The 23,585-nt window shown below is 51.7% G+C and overlaps 1 protein-coding gene across 5 annotated transcripts in view; it reads left to right on the top strand.

Moving 5' to 3' along the window:
- The window catches only part of Sirpa (signal-regulatory protein alpha), a 41,984-nt gene that overhangs the window by 14,945 nt on the left and 3,454 nt on the right, over positions 1–23,585 (top strand). For 2 of the 5 annotated variants that reach the window (XM_005380740.2, XM_005380742.2), the window contains exons 3-8: positions 4,751–5,104; positions 9,190–9,504; positions 10,051–10,386; positions 12,203–12,313; positions 14,897–14,921; positions 21,806–21,857. In XM_005380740.2, the coding sequence (XP_005380797.1) occupies positions 4,751–5,104; positions 9,190–9,504; positions 10,051–10,386; positions 12,203–12,313; positions 14,897–14,921; positions 21,806–21,857 (1,193 nt within the window). The remainder of the gene's footprint in view (positions 1–4,750; positions 5,105–9,189; positions 9,505–10,050; positions 10,387–12,202; positions 12,314–14,896; positions 14,922–21,805; positions 21,858–23,585) is intronic. The other 3 variants (XM_005380741.2, XM_013512244.1, XM_013512245.1) reach the window with 3 other exon arrangements.

Raw genomic sequence — 23,585 nt, forward strand, 5'->3', positions numbered from 1 at the left:
ACAGGCTGGGCTACAAAGTGAGCTCAAGGCCAGCCTGAACTGCATAGTGAGACCCTGTCTCAAAAAGGCAAAAAGATAAAAATGAAAAAATGAATAAATACAGTGAGATACTGTATGCATTGTGTGTGTGTGTGTGTGTGTGTGTGTGTGTGTGTGTGTGTGTTTTCGTGCTACTGGCAATCCAATCGGCCTTGTGCGTGCTAGGCAAATGCTCCACCACTGAGCTATCCCTAGCCCAAGATACTATATATGTTCTTTAATGTTCATCTAGTTTAGAAAATATGAAAAAGACCCAAAGGGAGAGAGAGAGTTTAGATTCATGATCCAAAGAGTTGCATTTCGTAGCTTTGGGTGGTACCATGCAGTTGTTCATAAATACTTTTATTTTGTCTTACAAAGTCCCAATCATATTGAAAGTACAGGTTTTCTCTCATTTTTTCTCCTGCACAAGTAATGCAATAGGAAAACATAAAAGCAAAAATCCCATGTAAATCTGCCACTTAAAAGTGATCGCTACTAACCTTTAACATCCGCCCCAAACCAGAAGTTTGGGGTCACAGTGACTCTGTCGCTGAGTATTCACCTCTGACCTTGCCAAGGACACCGGCTGTGCTTCTCACTAACACTTTTATGCCTGTGGATTTGGCCGGCAGATGGATTCACAGTGGAATCAGCCCATCTCTCTTCCTTGGATATTGGGATATTTTTCATTTTTAGGAGAACACTTAAATGAATGAAGTAAAATGTTTGCATGTATCCTTAGTTATCCAAAGGTGTGATTTTACGTTGTTTTTATTCACTTGTATTTTAACTACAACACATCAAAATGTTGATTGCAGCTATCTTTGATGGTATTAGATGAGATTATTATTTTGTTTTTATACTTTTTTGTTTCCTTTAAACACTTTGCAATGAACAGGTTTTATTTGCATAACCACCATGTTATTTAAAATTACAGCGTGAAAAATGTCCATATTACTATGGTGTTCATAGTAACGGTTTTCTACGGCTGCCTGTAATTCCATGTAGACGACAAGCTGTCATTTACTTAGCCATCCTGGTCACTGGACATTTAGATTGTTTTCCAATTTTTGGAGACCTTTATGGAGGAGACCCCCTCCATATCTAAGGATGTGTCTTTGGGAGACATCGCAGTGCAGGTTTTGGCCAACCTGCCCCAGCTTCCCCTCCCACCAGCAGGACAAGGCAGCACCAGCCCAGCTACCCTCTCCTCTGGGAGGGTTCAGGCCCCTGAACAGGTGACACCCTTCCAGCAGGGCCAGGGAGAGCAGGAAATGGTTTCATCAGCTGTGCCAGCATGGTGACCCCAGGTTCAGACCGTGGGAGCCAATTTTTAACAAGCCCAGTTCCCAGAACAGAACCTGCAGAGAAAAAGAAAAGACAGCAAGCAAAGAAAAAAAATAAAAAGCTCTCTGCTGGAAAAAACACACACATACCCAGATTAAAATAATATTTGGCACTTACGTCTCACTTTTAAAATTCTTCAAACGCTTTATAAACACTAGCTAATTAATTAAGATGCCTAAATCTGGCTGTAGTTGGTGGAGAGAGCTCAAGAGGAGCTAGAAAAAAAGGGGGGCAGTCCTATCCAAGTGCAGATTTTATTGTCGCCTGCCTGTGGTGTGATTACAGGCCTCCGGCTGCACCACGAGAATAGCCCTGCTGTAGCTTGCAGCATGCTGAATCCACAGCCACTCCTGAGTGGGGTGCTCCTGCCCCAGTGCTGACTCACAGCTGCCGCTGTTATTGATAAGGATAATAATAACCGGCTCCAGGATAGGCCAGTATTAGCTCCATTGAACAGATGAGGGAAGAGACTTGGAGATTGAATTTGCCAGGGTCACCATGCAAATAAAACCATCTCCTTCCACCATTCATCCCTGTGTTCACGCAGCATATGTTTGTTGAGGACCCACAGACACTGCTCTAGGCAGGAGGCTGGAAATGGTCCTTTGTGGATCCAACATCCTAGTGGGAGAGAGAACAATCCTGAGAAAACCAAATATATCGATAATACAGCCATGTGATACTAATAGGGATAGGAGCTAGCATTTAACCAGCGTGTATGCAGCAGGTGCTTATGTGTAGATCTTTCGTGGTCCTCATGACTTTACAGGAGTGGTGGTGAATGCAGAAATTCTGTGTGGATGAGGGAACAGGGACCAGAGAGGAGGTACTAAACTGGGGGGCGCCTGTGCTTGTCTGCTGCGCAGGGCCTGCGCTCTGCCAGGCGGCATTTCCGGTTTGACCAGCTGTTCTGCTAGAGTACACCATGGGGATGCCCTGGCTTGGTGCTCTTGGCGGTGGACAGTAATGCTGCGGAGGCTCCTGGGTGGCTTCCTGTCCCGGTGGGCCCCAGGCCGGCCTGTACCTCTATGTGCCCTTGCTCTCTGGCCACCAGCTCCACCTCCCCACCCTCAGGCCGGCTGATGCTGACTGCGTCCCTGCCCCTGACCTCTGTGGCTCTGGTGTCTTCCTTGTACTGCGAGAATCAGGCTGTGCTCAGGCTGGCACCTGGAGACTCTGCTCACCCTGCCATAAGAACTGGGCCTTGGGTGAGCCCTGGGGCGGAGAGGGGGAAAGGGGCAGGACAAGGGACAGGTGGTGCCAGGCCTGCATTAAGGCCCTGGGCTCTCCCCATGAGGGCAGAGGGGTACACGAGCTTCCCTTTCATGAGCACCTCCTGCCAGCAGCGTGGTGCCAGGCCAGGGGCTGGTGGACAAACTCACAGGGTCTCTGCTGCCAGCTGGAGCAGGAGGGGCTGCTGAGGGAACCTGCTCCAGCCTTCTCTACTGGACAAGGTCACATTGAGGGTCGGTGCGGAGCCCAGGAGAGGACCTGGATCACCTCCCACTGTGTGTCAGGCACCACTCTTGCCTGTCTTCCTTAAGCTCCCTTACCCCTATCAGATCTCCCTCTCTGTCTTGCCTCTCAGTGCCTGTGCTACCTCTGTGTGTCTGTCACGTCCTTGGGTTCCACGTCCACATATTTGACCAACCGAAGATGAGGAATGTAGTTAGGCCTGTGATGGTTGTGTCTGTACTGAACAAGTACAGAGTTCTGTTGTTATCATCATTATTCCCTAAACAATCTGATATAACAACTATTTGCATTTGTTGTCACAGTTGTGTCCACATATCTCATTCTGGTTAACAACGGACCCCATGTACTACAGTATGAACCATATACCTCGGTGTGTGAGTAGGCCATACTATCTTGGCTTGTGTGATTACACTGGAATGTTCACATGACGATGATATTGCTCCATCCCGTTATTCAGTGACGCATGGCTGTACAAGCAATCTAGAGATGATGTACAGCGTGCAGGTTGTGTGCACAGGCCATGTACAAGCACTGTGCTATTTTATTCGGCACAGCACCCTCAGGATGTGAGCATCCTTGAGCTTTGGGATCCAAGCGAGTTCCTGGAACTAATTCCCCACAGATGCTGAGGAGTGGCTGTGTGTGTTTCTCCAGGGTCTTTATGACCTGTCTCATTCTCCTCACCTCCTCACCTTCCCCTGGTTTAGAATCAGGGATCCTGACTGCCTTGCCCTGCAGCTGTTCTTGCTCAGCTGCTGGGCATTTGCAGCACAGCTCATGGCCACCTCATCCCACCTGGTCATCTTCCTGGCTGTGCCCTCTCCTGCCCATTAGGGTTCACTCTCTCACATCCCCTTCCTTCAGCTCAGCTCTGGGCTCCTGCCAGCTGCCTGCCCGGAGTCCTCACAGTGCAGCCCAAGCCGGGCCTGCGGGACATCAGTGTGGGTCCCAGGGAGTGAAGTGGAAGCAGCAGCCCCTTCTTGTTTATTGACTCTGTGATGACAGCAGCTTCTCTGCTCAGCCAGGCATTGTGGGACTTCTTTGTATAACATTATTTTCCAACAAGGCAGGCAAGTGGGTGGGGCTCTACCTAACTCATGGCTAAGAAAACTGAGAGCTAAAGCAGATGGGTACATTAGGGGCACACATGAATGAGGGCCACACCAGGCTTCAACCCAGGTCTATTGAGTCCGGACCAGATGATGCTTTTTGACACTATCCCAGCCCCGGGTTGTTTGGTCTTGCCAGAGATCCATCAGTCTGAGCTCATAGTAACTATTTTACAGATGAGGAAACCGAGGCTGAGAGCCATAAAAGGCCCTAGCCAAGGGCAGCACTTTCATCCATGCAGCATGTGACAGTAAAGAGCACCTGGGTCTTCTCGCTCATCTATGTGACAACCCTAGGTGACACAGAATGCCACCGATCACCACTCAAGCTCACTTTCTCTCTCCTACTCCACTATCAGGTGGCCGAGTCCAGCTTCCTACTCAGGGCCTGCTTCCTGGTCCTGGCTAGAAACTGAAACTACAAACTTGCAGAGCCCCCCTCGTCCCAGGTGGCCTCCTCCCGCTGCTCAAGCTGGCCCCTCTCTTGGAACCCCAGGCTCCCTTCTGCCTGGCAAGTGCAGATTTGAATTCCAGGGCCCAGGTCAGACACCATTCCTCCACAGAGGGCTCAGGCAGGCAAATCCCCACTCTCCCGTGCTGACTGACCTCTGTGCCTCTGGTTCCACACTGATATTAGAGTCTTGAGGCACAGGACCAGGTGAGGGTTAAATGTGATGATACCTGTAGTATGCTGAACTCCAGGGCTGTGCACTCAGGGAAACTCACTGTTGATAGACACACGATAAACGCCCAGGGCCCATCAGGATGAATAGTGACTGCTCTGTGTCTCCCTCCAGGAGCAGCCGGAGAGGAGACTCTAAAGGTGATTCAGCCTGGGGAGCCGGTGTTGGTTCCTGCTGGAGGGAATGCCACTCTGGACTGCACTGTGACCTCCCTGCTCCCTGTGGGGCCCATCCTGTGGTACAGGGGAAAAGGACAAGGCCGAGTGTTAATCTACAATTTCAAAAACCATTTCCCCCGAGTCACAAATGTGTCAGACACCACACAGAGAAACAACAGGGACTTTTCCATCCGCATCAGTAACGTCACGCCACAAGATGCCGGCACCTACTACTGTGTGAAGTTCCAGAAAACAGCCTCGGAGAACGAGGAGATTCAGTCTGGAGGAGGAACCAAGTTGTCTGTGCGTGGTGAGTACAGCTTGGGCCTCCCTCAGGCCTCAGTGTGACAGTAGGTCAGGAGTCACGCTCCCCATCCTGTGAGCACCAGCTAAGAAGCAGGTTGGGTGCTGGCTGCTCACGTTCATGATCCAGTGTCACTTCTTCTGCAGGTTGGGGAAACAGAGTCTGCAGGAGCCACGCTATTTGCTTCAGCTTCATGGCTCATAAACGGGGCCTCCTGCCCCCTCATGTGTCTCCTCCACAGACCTTGCCTTTCCGCTGTCCCCAGGCCTTTGAGTGACCTGCCGAGTCGCAGGGCCAGGCCCTCCCTGCTGCCCCAGAGGATGATTTCCCTGGTGCGTGAGTCCTCTCTTTATGCCACAGCACTAAGCCTACTGTGTGCAGATTCTGTTGAGGGCACCATGGAAACAGCAGGGATCCACCTGGCCGAAGCTCTTCCCTATCAAGCTTCTGTTCCCCTTCTGTGAGGCCCACTGCCTGGGGCAGGAAGCAGGCAGGACATGTCTTCCTTGTCTTCCCCTGAAGAAACAGCTCTGTGCGAAGAGCCTGACAGGCTCAGGCTCCCTATAGAATCTGATGCTTTGGCTGGAAGACTTAGAGGTTGGCCCTTTGCCTTGGGTTTTTCTGCAAAATCCTGTGTATTGGGCACCAGCTGTCATAGGCAGCGATGGCTGTGGGTCCCCTACTCAGAGGAGACTCCCCCGTATGGGTAATGTAGGGGCTCCCTGGTTGAGGCAGCAAAAATGCTCACCTTAGGTTTCCTTCCAGAAGCCCAGGGTCCTCTTTCTAGTGCCTGATTAGAGAATTGTCAGCAACAAAGACCTTTAAATCATTCAACCCAACCACTATTTACAGACAGGAGCCTGAGGTCCAGATGTGGCCAATTAGTCCTCAGGTAGGGATCAGAACACAGATAGGATTCCAAGCCAGGCCCCTTGCTGCCCCAATGTTAGATATTTTCTCCACAGAGGAGCCAGGTACATAGTAGGCGCTGAATAAAAGCTCCTTGACCTGAACCGCTGAGCAGGGAGCCAGCATTTCTGCTCTTCCTTGGTTTCTGAAAGGTTCAGCTGGCCACAGACATTCAGAACCTGAGGCTGGTTGGTGATTGGAAAGCTTCCTTCAAACTAAAGCCATAAGTGCAGGGCATTCCTTCCTGAGATTCGTATGATTACGTGGAGAGCGCTGCATTGTTTAACAGCCGCCTTATGCTCCAGCATCTGCATCTATCGTGATGCATTAGACAGTCTTCTGTAGGTGGATGTTCAAGTTGATAGGAACCATGTGCTGTTACAGCAGCACTTTAGTGCTGCACCAAAGGGAGACCCCCAGAAGATTCTGCAAGGTCAGAGGGTGAAGGTCTTTAATGTGGGACTTGTACATCCTTCGTGCTGTACCAGAGGGAGAGCCCCAGAAGATTCTGCAAGGTCAGAGGGGAAGGTCTTTAATGTGGGTATTGTCTGTTTTCCCTCCTGGATGTGGCAGCAGTCAAGTCTCCTCACAACTCCTGGACATGGGCAGGGAGGGTGGCTTCATCCTACCTCTGTGTCAGCAATTGCAGCTAGCAGGCAGCTCAGGTCCAGCGCAGTCTGCCGATTCCTGAGGCCACAGAGGAAGAGTTGAGCTTTGTTCCGCATGGAGCTGGGGTGTGAGATGCTTTGGGTTAGCACAGACCAGGCCCTGCAACCAGGGGCCCATGTGGCAGGGCAGGGACATCTCTCAGGGTGCAGCCCTAGGGCCACTGAGGGGCATCCCAGACAGAGAGCACTCAGACCCCAGCCTCAGCGTGGGACCTGCCCTCTTACACATGTTCGGGTCTGAACAGATGCTGGAGCCTCGCGAATCCTGCTCAGCACAGACCCCTCCGTGATGGACCTCAAGTGACCTGAAATGTCACTGACGAATTTATCCTCCCTCCCTTCACAGGGCTTCTAACTTTCTGTAAACAGCTGCTCTGGAGGAAGTGCCTGGATCTTGCCATGTTTCAGAAGCCCCTTTACCAACATCATTTTGAGAGCATTGTTACGAAAACAGAGAAAGAATCCAAATTTGGTGGTTTCTGTTCCTTTTTCATTCAGGTTTTTCATGGCAGCTGCAGGAACAGGCCTGAGACTTTCCTGGTGTTTCCATACTTCTTCTGTTGTGTCTTCTGGCTGCCTAGAGAAAAAAAAATGTATTTTCACAAAATAGTAATAATAGCAATCATAAGTGTTATTTATTGAGCACTTACTATGTGCTGGAACTATTGTACATTTATCCTCAATGTACCAGGGTGGTGTTTCCATTCACCTTGTACAGGAGGTGACACAGGCTGAGATGATAAAGAACAGGTGTTAAATTAGTCAGCCTCTGTGGGATGAGATGGGCTCAGATCTTTATTCCCATCTCTGTCCTGTCTGTCTTCAACCAACCACACTCTTCTCTGAGCCTTGTCCCATAAAAGGACTTACACTTAGACCCCCTCATGGGACTGGTGATAATAGAGGGGGCAACCAGTGCCAGGCTCTCTAGAATTCCATAGCTGGTGACTGCATTTGTCCTTCAGTTCTGTGAGGGTTGGTCCCAGGACCCCGAGGATACCCAAACCCAAGGCTGCTCAAGTCCTTCGTATGAAGTAGTGTAGAACTGGTCTATAACCCGCAGATATCCTCCTATATACTTTTAAGTTATCTCTAGGTTGCCTACCCATCTAGTACCTAATACAATGCAAATGCTATTTAAGTAGTTGTTACACTGTATTATTTAGGGAATAATGACAAGAAAATCTGTTCATATTCAGCACAGATACAATTTTTTAAAATATATTTTCTATCAGCAGTTCATTCACTCCAAAGCTAGGGAACGCTCCATACAGAGGGCAGTCTGCAGCCTCAATCCCTTTAGGGTCTTGTGGGCTGCTGCTGTCCTGATGGCCTGACTTATTCAAGGGACACTTACTCGAGCTTATTATGTGTGATAGAGGTAAGGAAGCAAGTTAAATATTTACAGATGGAAATATGTGTGATATTTGCCACCATGTGACTTTTATAGATGGTTCTGGGTAATAATTAGCAATTTGTAGACACCTGTTAGGACCCATACAGGGCAAACTGCCTTCACTCATTTGTGTGCTTTTAGGCCCAGGGAGAGCTGCCTGCTCAGTGGGTCTGTGTCTGTGTCTCTTGTAATTAACTAGCAACTGAGGACTTAACCACCTTTGGCTTTCTCTACACTAGGTGATCTGTTTCCAGCCTCACACTGACCCAACAGAAGCTCCTAGGTTCGGGAAGATACCTTCTTAGCCTCTCCCTTTCAAATTCAGAGCTTACAAGAGGTCAGACCTACTGGCATATTTGTGGAAAGCAGGAAAATATGGAGTAAATGCCTGAGTACCTGCAGGGAGAACTTTAGATGGGAATAAAGTCTGGTTAAATATAGATCTGTGTGTGTTCGTGTTTTAGCAGCATCTCCTGTGTATGTCCAAAGCAAAATGATTCCAGAGCCGCATTTCACCCTCCTTGCCAACAGGAAGGAGAAATGTAGCTAGCTGTCTCTTGTCACAGATGGAGCTCTAGGACGTACTCATCACATCTCTGGGGTGGCCTGCCAGAATCAAGTTTATGTGGTGGTGCCTGCCATCGTGCTGTTTGTCCTCTGTATTTATCTCTACAAATGCTTTCCCTACGTGGTACGGTTTTCGGGGGAGGCTGGCAGGAAACAGTTAATACAAAGTGTTAGACCTGACAATAATTTCCTCCCTGTGCTCAGATAGCTGGAAACTTCCTGGTACAGAAAGAGGAACTTGGACCTCAGGCCTGGGTTTCACCTAGGCCCCCCTTTCTCACTTCCTAGCTGGGCAGATGTGCTACCCTCAAGACAGGAGACAGAGGCTAAGGACATTACCCTCTCGGCTTCCTTAGGAGGATTCACAGATGTCTGTGGCTGGGGATGTAGCTCAGTGGTAGCAGTGCTTAGCAGACAGGAGGACCTGGCCTCCATGCCCAGCACCCACTCCCCCATAATAATGTCTAGGAAAGTTCCCTATAGCATCACGCCCTTGCCATCAGTGGTGGTCATTGCAATCATGTTTCTTGTCTATAAATGCTCCTTTGTAGCCAGACCCTCTCCCCCTGTGGTGTCGGGCCCTGTGACGAGGGCCACATCTGGACAGACAGTGAGCTTCACCTGCAAGTCCCATGGCTTCTCCCCCCGAGATATCAAACTGAAGTGGTTCAAAAATGGGAATGAACTCTCTGGCTTCAATACCAGCGTGGATCCCGCGGGAGAAAGCGTCTCCTACAGCATCTCTAGCACAGCCAAGGTGGAGCTGGCCCCTGGGGACGTTCGCTCACAGGTCATCTGTGAGGTGGAACATATCACCTTGCAGAATGTCCTTCGTGGGATTGCCAACTTATCAGCCAGCATCCGAGGTAGATGACCCTGACCCTGACCCTGACCCCAGCCCAAGCCCATTCCTGTCCACCAAGCATGATCCTCCCTGCTGGCTTTTGTACCTGGGCCTCAACGGCCTGGAGTCTCATTTCCAGCAGGCCACCTACTGTGTGCATGTGGGTTCTTACCCTATGATGAGCACTGTGCTGATAGTTGCTTTTATTTTACCAACAGTCACTACAATTATCAGGCACCTACTATGATCAGAGCCCCTGCATACCCAGTGATTACATTTATTCTTTTCTAGTTACTGCATCCTGAGTGCCTGCCAGGGGTTACACTTGTTGATTTCACTCATTATTACCCTATTAGGAGCCACTAGTCCCTGAGCACCTACTGTGTGTTGGGTGCTGTGCTTAGTGATGTCATTCATGTGCAAACCCTGAATGTTTGAGCCCCTGCTGCATGCCAGCACTGTCCCAGGTGGTGCCCTTGCTGTAGTGGTGGGAGCTCAGCTCTCCAGCCCTTCCTCGGTGTGCCCTGTCCATGCCGTAAGGTCAGAGCTTCTGCCTGTGCTGTTTCAGTTCTGCCCACTGTGGAGGTCACCCAGCAGCCCACAATGACAGAGAACCAGGTGAACGTCACCTGCCAGGTGAAGGCGTTCTACCCCCAAAGACCCCTGAACCTGACCTGGCTGGAGAATGGAAATGTGTCCCGGACAGAAACGTCCTCGAATGTCACCGAGAACAAGGATGGGACCTACGACTGGACAAGCTGGACCTTGGTGAATTCGTCGGCTCACAGGGAGAACACAGTGCTCACCTGCCAGGTGGAGCACGACGGGCAGCCCGCAGTCACCAGAAACCTGACCGTGCAGGTCTCTGTCCCCCCGAAAAAGGAGGGCATGGATACCACCCCTGGTGAGGCTACCTCTCCAGCTGACTAGCTATTTTTAAACCTTATCTTAATTTTTTTTAAAAAAGTTGTTGAAAAGTAGTATTCATGCTTCGTATAGAACCATACAGAAGTCTGTAAACATAAAGTAGAACTTTAGCACAGCTTCCCTCTCCCAAGTCTCACTCTCCGAGAGTCACTACTTACAGGATTGATATATATATCTCAGTGGATTTTTGACCCAAATAGATACTAAGGAAGAAAGAAGGGAGTGAGGGGACCATCCTGTCCTGGTGTCCTGCCTGCTGCCTTCCCCTCGCACAGTTGTTACGTTCTTGTTCCTGCGGCCCCGGCCCCTCACTCCTCCAGATTCAGCATGGTTGGTGTCCCTGGCTGGTAGTGTGTGCCTGCCACTGCGGTGGGCTGCTCAGGATGCTTGCAGCTGGGCTCGGGGACAGTTGATGCTACAGGACTTCCTTGCACATACTCTACCCACGTGTAGCTGTTTCCTGGGACGGTCTCCTGAGCTGCATTTCAGGGCCATGGATACAGTCGTTAAGGGCAAAGTTCACACTTCCACTCTCCCAGCACAGTTCAGGGTGCCCGGGCATCATTTCTCAACCCCTCTCCAATGTGTGACCAATGCAGGGCTCTTTGTTGAAAACAGCTGAACCTTGGTGGCCTTTCGGTGCCACCATGGAGTGTCCCATCCCCGGTCTCCATTGCCTGGCACAACAGAACCTTTGAATGCATTAGAATGGGGCCATTTCCTTTTGTACCCTTCAGGGAAGCTCCAAAAGACCCAGCCTCAGGGCTGTGTCACGGCGCCACTCTGATTATGCTGATGCCCAGTTTTCATAGGCTGTATGGTCTTCTGCTCTGGTTCCTTCATAAGCTTGGTTTGTGACCTTAGACAAGTCAGTGCCTCTCTCTAAGCCTCTGCTTGCTCATAGCTATGTTGAGTATGAACTTTGGGGTCAGTCAGCTCTGAGTCTCAGCTGGAAGTGACCGTGATTGTCTTGTTCTGCATCATAGCTTCAGAGTATACAGTAGACGTTCAGCAGATACTTTTAGAAAGGATGGAAGAGTCAGTTGGGAAGGTGGTTATTTAGGTAGCGTCAGAGTTAGTCAGTGAGGTAGAGATTATTGTTGGCCTCAGTAGCAGCAGAGGAGAGAGCTCAGCTGCCCAAGGTCATGTGTCTACTTAAGGCACAGATTTGAACCCATGTGTCTGTGGCTTCGAGCCCTGCCCTGACTAAGCGTGGTACTCTAGGACCTTCAGCCTGTGCCCGGGGTCCCCAAGCTGCTGTGTCCTTCTTATGTGTCCTGACGCAGAGCTCCTAGGCTGTGGGCCAGGTCCTGAGCACAGATGGATGGTCAGCCCCTGAGCATCTACAGTGACCCCTAGCCAGCTGGCATGTCCCCGCTTCTCCTGTCCTGTCCCCTGACCCTCGCGCCTTGTTTGACAGGCAGTTGCTGACTGAGAATCAGAGATGGGTCTGTGCTGCTGTTGTGGCCGCTCTGGTCACTCCAGATGAGGAGGAGCATGTTTCTGTTCCCCGGGAAGGAGGCCACTGCCCTCATCCTGTAGCTGGTGTCCTCTGTAGTTGTCAGAAGCACCCACTTTCCCTCCTGGCCCCCAGCATGGCGTTTGTTCCACTTCTGAAGGACCTTCCTGGGCGAGGGTGTGCAGACCCTCTGCGTGCTCCTGTGGCTGAAGACATCTGAGAAAGCCCAGCCAGATGTTCTCCGTCCATGGAGCCTGTATAGCGGTGGGAAGAGGCAGTGGGCTTTTGTTTTTCTCTTTTTAACCTACCTACTTGAAGCCTTTCTTCCATGCAGAGAAAAGTACCGAGAACTGGAACATCTTTATTGTGGTGGGTGTGGTATGTGCCTTGCTGGTAGTCCTACTGATGGCGACCCTCTACCTCCTCCGAATCAGACAGAAGAAAGGTGGGTGGACTCCCTGCTTTCTCCCTAAGCTTTTTCCTGGGTTGTCCTTCCCAGAGGGGGTGGCTACTAGGCACCTTGGGCAGCAGTGACTTATATTGGTGAGAAGGCCAAAGCCAGCAGTGCTGGACTGGTGAGCAGCTGGACCGTGGAAATGGGGTGGGTCAACTGTGGCATTGCCCTCATGGTTATAGAATGGCTGTCACTGCTGCAGGCCTCACGTCTTCTTGGGAACATTACTAAAACCCTATGTCGGTGGTGGAACACTGAGGCGGGAAGAGGGGACTTGGAGACATGGACTTCAAGGAGGAGCTGCCTAGCAGGCTTCTGCTTTCTTCTTCCATATCCCAGCCTGGATAAGAGGCTGGAAGGGAAAGGACCAGTAGTCCCACCTGCCTCCAAGGCAGGGAGCTGCAGGCTGCGTGGATACCGTGTGTGAAAGGTTAGGGAAGAGCCTAGCCCGCCAGTACTTAGTGACTGTCAGCTCCCAAAGTTGGTGTGATGTGACCTCCTCCCGGGAAGGCCCCCCACGATGTACCACCCAGGACAGCTTCCCCTGGTTTGTGTCTATGTGTAGCTGTCAGTGTGACCAGGCTTTTGACTCTAAAGTCAAGCAAACCATGGGTTCAGACCCTTTTTGTACGCTGTAAACAATCAGTTGGATCTTTGTGTGCCTCAGTTTCCTCATCTGTGAAATGGGATTGGCAGTGCCTGTCTTGAAGGATAGTTATGAGGCCCAAGTGAGCCCCTGACTCATCCGGGGACCTCAGTGTATATTCTCTCCCATACTTGGAGGAGGTGATTTTAAGCTGATATTTCCAAAACCTTTTCTTACTGCAAGCGACAGAAATAACATTTCATGTCTGAACCCAACACACCCCTTTATATAAAATTGAAACACTGGTATTTTCTTTTTGGTCACTTTCTGTGCATTTCTGTTAAAAATGTTTCTTGTGACCAAACATGAGCCACAGCCTGTAGTGACAAGTGCTGCTGCAAGCTGCTGTGCCGTGCTGGGCACCTGGCTGAGCCTGGTCAGGCGTGGGGGGCATCAGGAGCACATCCCTCTGCCCCCTCCACCTCTGCCCCAGTTCCTGCCCCTCTGGGCTGACTGAAGGACTGTGCTGAGCGTCAGGTCCCACCACTGGAGCATGCCAGAGGTTCTGCACATCTGCCATATGTGACCTGACGCAGAGCTCCTAGGCTGTGGGCCAGGTCCTGAGCACAGATGGATGGTCAGCCCCTGAGCATCTACAGTGACTACAGTGACTCCTTGGGAAGCCTCACACAGGAAGGGCCTCACTTGGGAAGCAGGGCGCTGTCCACCCAGGGAACGATCCCAGCCCTCCTTTCTGAGGCTCAGCCCCGGGCACCGCCCCGCTGTGGCCTGTGTGAGCTCACCACTGTGGAGTGAGGCCTGTGTTACCAAGGAGGAAAGGGAGCCTGGAGAGCTGCAGACGCAGCGGAGACCCCCTGCCCCCTGAGTGGTGGGTCTGTGCAGAGCCCAGCTCTCTACCCAGGCTCTGGGGATGGTGACACCACACTCACTCTGTCGTCCCCCTGCATCTGTGCAGGAGTAATGCAGTCCTCACCATGGACCTAGGGGAGGTGTCACCAGCCCATGTTACAGCTGAGGAGACGGACGCAGGCGTGTTACAAGGCTTGCTTAGAGCCTCGCGACTGGACAGCAGGGCTAGAACTCAAAGCCAAGGACTATGTTAGAGCCACTGTGCATCCCATCCCTCCACCCTGAAGAGTCCTGCCTTATCCCTCATGGGCCTCTACCTGTCAGTACCGCAGTGAATGTCTCCATTTCAACTCTACTACCTGCCAGCTGTGTGAGCCCTGGGAGCCCCGGAGTCTCTGGTGTCATATGAGGGCGTTTGTGGTCCAGTCACTCAATTCCCAGAGACATCTCATGTCCCAGCACTTGGGCCCGTGGGTCTCCGTTCAGCCAGGAGATGGCAAAGCCACTATGCTGCTCACCTCAGGGTGGAGCCCCTGCCGGGGGCCAGCCTGCTTAATGGGCAGCCGGAGTGCCCGCCCTGTGGCGGCCTGCAGCCTGTGGAAGTGTGGCGCTGAGCACATTTGGGAGTGCGGGCTGCTTTTTAATTACAATTTTATAGCAAAATGGGAGTCAGATGGCTGCTGAGCCCCAGGGGCTTCTCTGTAGGGTGCCCTGTATCGCAGGTGTCAAAGCTCTGACACAGACAAACCGCTTTCCTTCTTGGAAAGTGGTACTGCAGCATGTAAATAATTGGGTGCCCAAGCCAACCCTGCTAGTTACAGAAGCTCAGAAAGGGGAAGCGACCCGCCTAGGTCACATAGCAGGTGTGTTGGTCCACAGGGGGGCATCTGGTCCCTCCCTCGCTTCTAGGACCCCTGGCATCTCCCAGAAGTGAGGCAGGAAGGCCTGGCTTACTCCCCATGGCCTCCTGTGGAAGATAATGGGCCGCCTAGAACATCCATTTTGCTGGGCACGTGGTTCCCAGCATAGGATTTCAGTAATTCCTTCCCTTATTCCTGGTAAATGAGAAAAATATGTTCCTAGTTAAATAACTGGCTTTTGTTTCCTTTCCTTTTCAGCCAAGGGATCCACTTCCTCTACAAGGTAAGTGCATCGCTGGGCGGGCATGCTTTCACAGTTACTACTTGGTATGTAGCAGCCCCCAAACCATTCCACTGACCCTCCCTCGTGTGCCTGTGGATGGTCCTGTTTGTTTCCCTTGTAACCTGTTTGCGCCGGGCCTGTTCCTAGTCACTGGGGCAGACGAGTGGGTTTCCCTGTGGCGTACATTGCTCACCTGCTGTCCACAGACAGAGAGGCCCTTATCTAATCCATGCAGACAGGGGAGAAACTTATAAGCCCCCCATGCTCGCAGGCGTCCTGCATGTACCACAGACTCATCCTCCCCAGACCCACGTCGTGTACCTGTTCCTTCCTTCCTTCCTTCTTTCCGTCCTTCCTTCTGTCTGTCCTTCCTTCCATCCATCCGTCCATCCATCCATAGCTGTGGAGTACCTGGGCACAGGGTGGCCTGGGCAGTGTAGGGTAGTGGATAAACCCCAGTCAGGAGCTCCGTACACAACGGAACCTGTATCTCAGTGACAGTGGAAATTAAGCCTGAGCCAGAGCACAAACCCACAGGCACAAGCTTGGAGAAGGAAGAGAAAATGGAGAAGGGACTTCAGCTTGTGGCAGTGAGCTGAAAGGTGCTCAGCTGTGTTGGAGAAGGTCAGGCTGGCCCGCTGCAAAGGAAAGGGACAGCTGAGGTTGCTGCGCTGGCCTGGGGTCTGAGTGATCATTACCTCAGGTCTGGTTCTACGCGGTGGCTCTGGAGAAGTCCTGTGGGTTGCGGGGGCAGCCCGACTCCCACGAGGTGATTGCTCCTGCTTGGGGCTCATCATGGGGTGGTCTGTCTGCCGGGGCTCTGCAGTTTAGGGTAACCACTGGTGACTTCTAGGCATTACTCCAGGGGGCTGGAAAAGGATATTATAAAAGCTGGTGCTTGAATTGCCTGCAAATTGTGCAAGCACCTTAGTCTTACCATCGTGTCCTCAATCTGGAAGGGGGATGAGACAGGCTAGGTAAACTGAGAACTGATAAACCCGTTTTTAAACACTCTCCTTAAGTGATTACATGCTTAAGTACGGAGCTGAGTAGGGAGCTGACAAAGTTTGAGGTAATAAAGGAGACAGATACAAAGTGAAGGCGGAGATGGCAAGCTTTGTCCTGCTTTTCATTACTCACTGGGCATCTGAAGGCTTAAGTGAAATGTCAGTGCTTTTTAAGCAAAAGCTTCCTTTAGTGCTCACTGTCCCAAAGTGATGGCATCGTGTCACAGGGGGCACCTTAGTCCGCTGATGTGCTTTTTCTGTGATTTATTGCAGAGCCCTACTCTGCAGCTCTGTTCTGGGTGTGGGGATACAGCAGTGAACATGGCTAGGCACGGGCCTTCATGGTCGGGGATGCAGGCAGTGTGCATGGAAGGAAAATGCTTCCGAACGTCCCGACAGGTGATGACGACTCCTGCACGTAGGGCATGGGGGCTCACAGAGGGGCCTGCCTTAGGCAGAGGTGGGGTGGCCTCTGGGGAGCTCCTGTGAGTAGGGCTGTGACCACAAGCAGCGTGCTGGGGGAGAGAGCAGGCACGGCCAAAGCCCTGGGGTACAGCGTGCAGTGTGGCTGGGGCGGAGGGAGAGGTAGATGTGCTGCAGACCTTCTGGTGAAAGCCTTTCTCAGCTTTGAGGAAGGCTTCGTGTGCAGAGTTCACCCCAGCAGAGTGGGGATGGCGCCATGTAGTTTATCCGGTGAACGTAGCAGCTGCACAGAAACGCGGATGGGGATGTTTATCACCAACAGTGATAAATAAAATTGTAAACAGCATCAGGTTAGTTCAGGTCAGGTTTTGCCACCAAATGAGTCGTACAAATCTTTAGACTTTTTGGATTTCAGAGTTGTAGAGCAGAAACTGGGGGTTGGGAGTAGAGGTCTTGGTCTAGGGCCTGGGGCTGTTTGAAGGAGTTTTGCTCCCTGGGGAAGGATGAACCATAGAAAGGACTGAGCAGCCTTTTGTTTTAAAAGTATCCTTCCAACCTCAACTGGAAACGTGGGTGTAGGAAGTGTTGGTGAAGACCAAGAGGCTGGTGAGGTCCACGCGGATGATGGGGACCTGGACATGGGGGATGGGCGGGCTGAGAAATGGTCACATTCTAGATGTATTTTGAGGGCGCTTGCTGATGGGCTGAATGGAGAATCAAAGCCAACACCAAGGCTGAGAGTGGGGGGTGCTATGTCCCGTGTTGGGGGAGTTACAGGTGATAAGGAAACGAGTAGGCACAGCAGTTACACGGAGCAGGACCGTCTCACCTGCCCAGGGGGGCTCTGGAAGCTTTGCAAGACCCTCTCCTTCCCACCAGCAAAGTCTCCAGTGCCCTTGAGATAAAGCCTGCTTTCTGCTGAGCCCTCCATAGACAGTTTCCTGGCTGAGCCCAGCCCAGCCTCCAGCCTCCTCCTCCCCAGACAAGCAGCACCCTCACTTCCTCCAGGGAATACTGTCCCCTTGACCCTTTATCTTTGACATTCCCATACTTGGTACCCTCTTTTCAAAGGGCAAGACTTCTCTCTGTTCTTTTCTGGAAAACTTTCAGTGACCACACACACACACACACACACACACACACACACACATACACACCATGACCCTCGTGGTGAAGTCCTCTGGCCCTGCCAACTTGAACACTTGCACTCCCACGCATCCCCAGACCTCAGTCAAGCCATCCTGGGCCCCTCCTGCCACACTTGGGACCCTACCCTCGCTTTCCTAGCCCCTGCACACTGGCCTCTCTCCTGGGATGTGTCCCCCACACGTGCCACCTGGGGTTCCCACAGCTCCAGGGCAGCAGGCATAGCAGACTCTGAAAACTACAGCCCCTAGAGTTGGGTCCTTTCGCTGGGTCATCTCCTGCCCTTCTTTCTGAGTGAACGAGGACGTGGCTTCCTGTGAGCCCACACTGGTGTGCTCGAGGTGTTCATTTTATACCACCCTTTTTGGGGACAGGGACCGTGCTTGTCACACTCACAGCTAATAGCTCCTAATGTGGCGCCATCCCTGGAATAAGGTGGGGGCTCCAGACGTTTGTTAAAGGAGCCAGTGAACCAAGAGATGAACGCCATCCCTCACCACCGCCGCATTGAGTCCTGCCCTCTCTGAATCCCCAAAACCTGCTGCTCCTCTCTCTCCTGTTTTGTTCTGTTGCTTTACTTTAGTCTTTATTTGTCTTACACAATGAAGTTCTGGAAGAGAAGGACAGTGTCGGTATCAGTGACAGTAATCACAGCAGCAGTTGCAGCTACCATTTTTTGAGCACTTACTCTGCTCGCTGACCTGGCCCTTTACACATATGATCCCATTTGTGATTTTTATTTTTTCAGAATCTTCATCACTTATTACCATCTGTCATAGGACCTTGCAGCTTGCACTGGAGCATGTAGCAGAATCCCACAAGCTGCACCCTGCGTTCCCTGACTCAGAATGTGCATTTCTAGCGGTTTCTTAGGGTGCTGGTGCTGCTGTCCTGAGCCACACTTAGGGAACCTTTAGCGTACGGTTGATGCTGCCGAGGCTTAGAGAAATTGCAGGACAGTCGTGCTCAGGGCCCACAGTTGGAGTGCTGGGACTGGACTCTGGCAGCGACTTCCCGTTGACGTGGTACTTTGCATCCTGGCTCCACTTCCCCCCTGCTGCTTTCCTTCTTCTCCAGAGGAGCAGACCGCTTTCTGTCCATTTCTCGTTTCTCCATCGTGTGCTGCCCAGGAAGCCATGAGATCACTTGCTCCTTTCATCTCTCTCTAAACCAAAGCAATGGCTGCCAGGCACGCGGCAATGGCCGTTTCCCATTCAAGGCAGCTGGCTCCGCTTGCTGGGATCAGATGTTTTCCCCGCCGGGAGGGTGTGAGGAGGAGATCACTGCTTTGGGCTCAAAGGGCCCTTCAGGTTGCAGGCCATGAGGCCCGAGGCACCTGTTCTCTCTGAGTCCTTGGGTTAGGAATGTGCAGGCCCAAGCTCACCTGTCACGTCTTCAGCTCAGACAGGGAAGAGCTCTGTCTCTGTTCCCTTAATTGGGCATCGGGGTGCATCCCGCCAGCCATTTGTTCCCTTGTCAGACATGCACTTAGTTTATTCTTGGGCTGCCGTGATTCTGTCCTTTGTACATCTGGATTGAGCCCAGTTTGGTTCCGGGCTTGAGCTGGGGATCGAAAGGGAAGCAGAAAAGATGCTAAGCCTGGTCTTCTACCGCTTGAGATCCAATAGGAGAAGAGCTCATTTATTCATTCAGCAGATCTTTATGACATGCTGAGCTTGTGCCTGCGCAGTGCTAGGTGTTGGGGATTCAGAAGGGAACAAAACAGGCCTCACCCTTCCTGACACAGACCTTGCTGCCCCTCGGGAGGCCACTTAGCTCTCGCACACCAGAAGCTTAATAAAAAATGTGCTGCAGGACTTAACAAGGTAAGGAAAGGCAGGGAGGAGTGGGGCAGAGGGTAGGGCACGGGGGCATTGGGGAAAGCCTTTCTGAGGTGACGCTTAGCAGGCAGCTGAAGGATGAGCAGTTCTGGCATGGAGTTATCTGGGGCGAGAGTAGAGCGGAGAGGAAGCAGCCAGTACCAAGGCCCTGAGGCAGGAACACTTGGACAGGAGCAGAGAGGGGGCAGGCAAGAGGCCAGAGTAGCCGGAGCAGAGAGGGAGGGAGAGAGGGAGAGGAGGAGGGAAATGGGAATCCAGATCAGTGGGTGGCAAAGCCTTCCTTGCTGCTTAGGGTAAGAGATGGATTTCACTACCCATGTGTATGTGGGGGGTGTTCCAAGCGGAAAAATAAAATGACATCATCCATGCATTTTAAATGTGGAGAATGAATGCAGGAAACAGGGAGGGGGCCCTTCAGGAAGCTGGGGTGCAGCAGATGAAGGGGTGGTTGGCTTTGATGTATGGATTTTGGAGATGGAGCCAACCAGCCATGCAGTGGATTAGACCTGGGGCAAGAAGGAAGAGAGAAGAATCAGAGTTGCTTCCCTCACTAGCCTGAGCTCAGGGTGAGCAATCGCAATGCCATCACTGAAGTAGAAAGATCTGCAGACAGATGGGCAGGAAAATGTGGATAATTGATTAGTCTGAAAGCAAGCTCAGAAAGAGAACTCAGTACTCTTACAGTGGAGTTTGAGGGTTGAGGGAAGGCTTCCATTAGAAAAGGGGTGAGAGGGTGAGAGGGCCTGTGCAAAGGCTCTGGGGCAGTTTGGCCAGCATTCATTCCAGGTCACTCGTCAGCTGTCTGCACAGGTGTGGAGGCAAGAGGGAAGACAGTGATAGAAGCAGACTTGAAGATGGGCTAGGAGCTTTGAGCTTGCCACAGGAGGCAGCTGGCCCGTTCAGTACCATTAATGAAGTCTTCCCAAGGAGCCCACAGCATAGTTCAGTCTTGAAGGATGCACAAAGGTTAACTAAGAAAAAGTGGCCAGGGGCTCATTCAGAGCTGTTGCCAAAGCATGTGGTCTGAAACAGCAGGTGGGTGGGGGAGTGAGCGAGCCCAGTGCCTGCACACCAGGCCGCATGGCACTTCTAGCAGGGGGCCAAGGAGACCTGACCCAGACAGGTGTGGGGAGCTGCAGAAACCTGGACGCCAGTGGGGCAGGGCAGCTCTGCACCCTCACCCAGCAGCCTGTCCCCAATCCTGGAGGGCTGTGCCTGTGGCCACGTGGGGTTTGCCGTGCCCCAGAACTGCCTTCTAAGCCAAGCACTCAAGCCAGCTCCACTGATAACCCCGCTGCCAGGCCCCACTGCTCTGTGCTGACATTCCCCAGCCTGGCGTCCCCAGAGTCACTGGGTTGGGAATTTACCCAACTCCTGCCCAGTCGGTGACTCTGCTCGGCTCATCGCCCTGACCCTCCAGCCAGCCATGCCACGGCCTCCAATTACAGAATCGAGGGCTTGAGCAGCTTTTTTGATTAACTGGGACGCTTGGTCTTTCTCTTTTCTTTTTTTAAACAGTAATACATAGATATTTATAATATAGAACATTTGGAAAATATGGAAAGTAAAACGAAGAGAAATACCCCCACAAAGACTGTTGCTGTTAGCACTTTGCTTCCAGTTTTACCGCACATTTCTCATCATTGAGATTATCCCACGGAGAATTGGGACTTTCCTTTTCACTTATCATCTCAGTGTAATCATTTGTAACTTTAAAAAAAAAAAAAAGCAAAACTCTCGTAAACCTTTGAAGTCTTAACCTATACGTTTTTCCTGATTTCCTAAACTGACCCCAATTGGCAGAGACTCAAGAGTGGTCAAAACCTCCCTCTTCCCCATCCCATCAGGCCACTTGTCTTGTACACAAAGAGTTGTTTTCTTTTGTTTGTTCTGCAGTCCTGAGGATTGAACCCAGGGCCTCTCCTCTGAGCTACATCCCCAGCTCTTTTTTATTTTGAGGGAGTGTCTCACTAAGTTGCCCAGGCTGGGTGTGCACCAGCATGCCCCGCTTCTGAAAGCATTTTTTATGTTGAATTCACAACAAAGTGCGGTTGTGCATTGAATATTCTCTTGATTTTGTCACATGCACTCCTGAAGGGGGGCCCTGGCTTCTGTCTCCCAACAGCGGTGTTAGGAGAGCACCAGTCATTGGTACCATAGCCTCCCCAGACCGCCTTCTCTGACCATTACCATTTTTAAAGTTCTTGGCCAACATAGGTTTAAAGAAAAAAAAAAAAAAAGGACAAAATAACAACAGAACAGTGCATTGTTAAAAAAAAAAAAAATCCTTGTTAGTGCGATGGGTCCTCTTGTCCAAACATTTGATAAACAGTTGTATTTCTGTTGTGAATCATTCATCCGCATCCTCTCCCCATATAGGAAGTGGAACCTAAATGTTATTCTTATCGATTTGCATGAGCACTTGAGATAGTGCAGGTATTTTTATCTGTGTCTCTTTCCTTTTTAGGTTGCATGAGCCCGAGAAGAATGCCAGAGAAATCACCCAGGTACAGTCCTTGGTGAGCTGGCCTGCCTGGGAAACTCAGGGTGTGATTTCCCTGCAGCACACAGAATTGGAGATCCGGTTCTAAATTAAGACTCTATCCCCAGGGAGAGAGATGGGAGGGTGGAAAATCCATACATTGTTAGTCCCCCCCCCTCCCCCGCTCCCCCAGTCCTCTGCTGATTCCTTCTCTCTGCTCCAGTCAAGAGGCTCTGGTGCAGCCTCCTTGGTTTATTGCTACCCATTCATCGTACAACTCCAGAGGGCACCATTCTTCGTGTGTCCCGTGAAGTCCCCTTCAGCCTCTCCTAGTGTGACTCACTTCTGCCTCCAGTCAATTGCTCAAGCCAGTTCCTCTACCAGGAGTTCACTGTCCAGCTCATTCCCACCTTCTCTTTGCAGCCCCTGCTCCCTAGAAGAGTTGCACAGCAGGACCTGCCAGGGCCTCTCTTGCCTCTGCTGATGGAAAGACCTTGTGTCATTAATTACCTCTCACCCAGGCACCCTCGCTTGGCCCAGCGATTTCTCCTCAACATTGCAGAGGAGACTTCATAGGCAACGTAGCTGGCCTGTTTCTGAGAAACAGAGCCCTGCCTGTCACCAGCTGACGCCGTCAGACCTCAGAGGCACAGGGCTTCTCGGCGCCTGGTAATGAGACAGGCCCTGCTCTGACCCGGGCAAAGAGAGTGCCAGCTGTCCTTGACATTCCCAGGCGGTTGGCATCGTTTTAGGCATAATCTGTGAAGGGCCAGGCTGCAAGAGGGTGGTGGGGCAGTGTTTGTAGGCCAGACACCTCAACCTGTCATCCTGACCTGCTGCAGCCCTGGGCAGAGGCTTGGGTCATAATTACTGAATGCAAAACACTTTCCAGTCAGGACAGAGAGGAACATTCTCCCCCTTCACTTTGGGGCTTTCTTCTGGGGAAGGGGTGAGGGTGGTGATGACTTGGGCACTGAAACCTATAGAAATCCATATTCAAAGATTACCGTGGGGCTGGGGATTTAGCTCAGCGGCACAGCGCCTGCCTGGCAAGCGCAAGGTCATGAGTTCGATATCGGGTACCGGGGAGAAAAATAAAAGATTACCGAGCTCCCACTAAGAGCAGGAACAAACAGTCATGACTTCTTGTGCTGGGCGGCAGCACTGTGCCTCAGTTCCCAGGGGCAGGCAGGACTCCTGCAGTGTCTGCCTGGACTCCCTGGGCAGCCGCGTATGAGCATCTGTGGCTCAGGACCTTGGAGCCATGATGTGGGAAGACCGCAACTCTAGGGTCCAGCAGACTTTGGTTCTTTTCCAGCTGGGTGACTTTGAATGACGGAGCCTCCGTAGGTCTGAGTTCATCACCTGTAAAATAGGCTCAATAATTCTTCCAGGCAAGGTTGTGGAGAGGCTTGAGTGAGGTGACCTGTGTGTGTGTGGTGGGGTGGGGGCTGGTGAGTCCTGAGCGCCGGGATGAGCATCTGCCATCCTGCACAGCGAAAGGTGGAGCTAGGAACAGGAGCGGCCCTTGCTCCGCTTCTAAGCACAGAGGCCAAGTGTCGGGGAGCAGAGCATGTGGAAGGATTCAGGTTTGGCTTGTGGTTGATGATTGGGAACCTTTATTGAAAGTGTCACTGGGTGTGGTGGTGCATGGCTGTAATCCCAGCACTCGGGAGGCCAAGGGGAGAGGATTGCTTTAAGTTTGAGGCCAGCCTGGGCTATATAGTGAGAGAGAGAGAGAGAGAGAGGGAGGGAGGGAGGGAGG

The sequence above is a fragment of the Chinchilla lanigera genome, unplaced genomic scaffold, assembly GCF_000276665.1.
Source record: "Chinchilla lanigera isolate Chin_1 unplaced genomic scaffold, ChiLan1.0 scaffold00014, whole genome shotgun sequence".
NCBI lineage: Eukaryota > Metazoa > Chordata > Mammalia > Rodentia > Chinchillidae > Chinchilla > Chinchilla lanigera.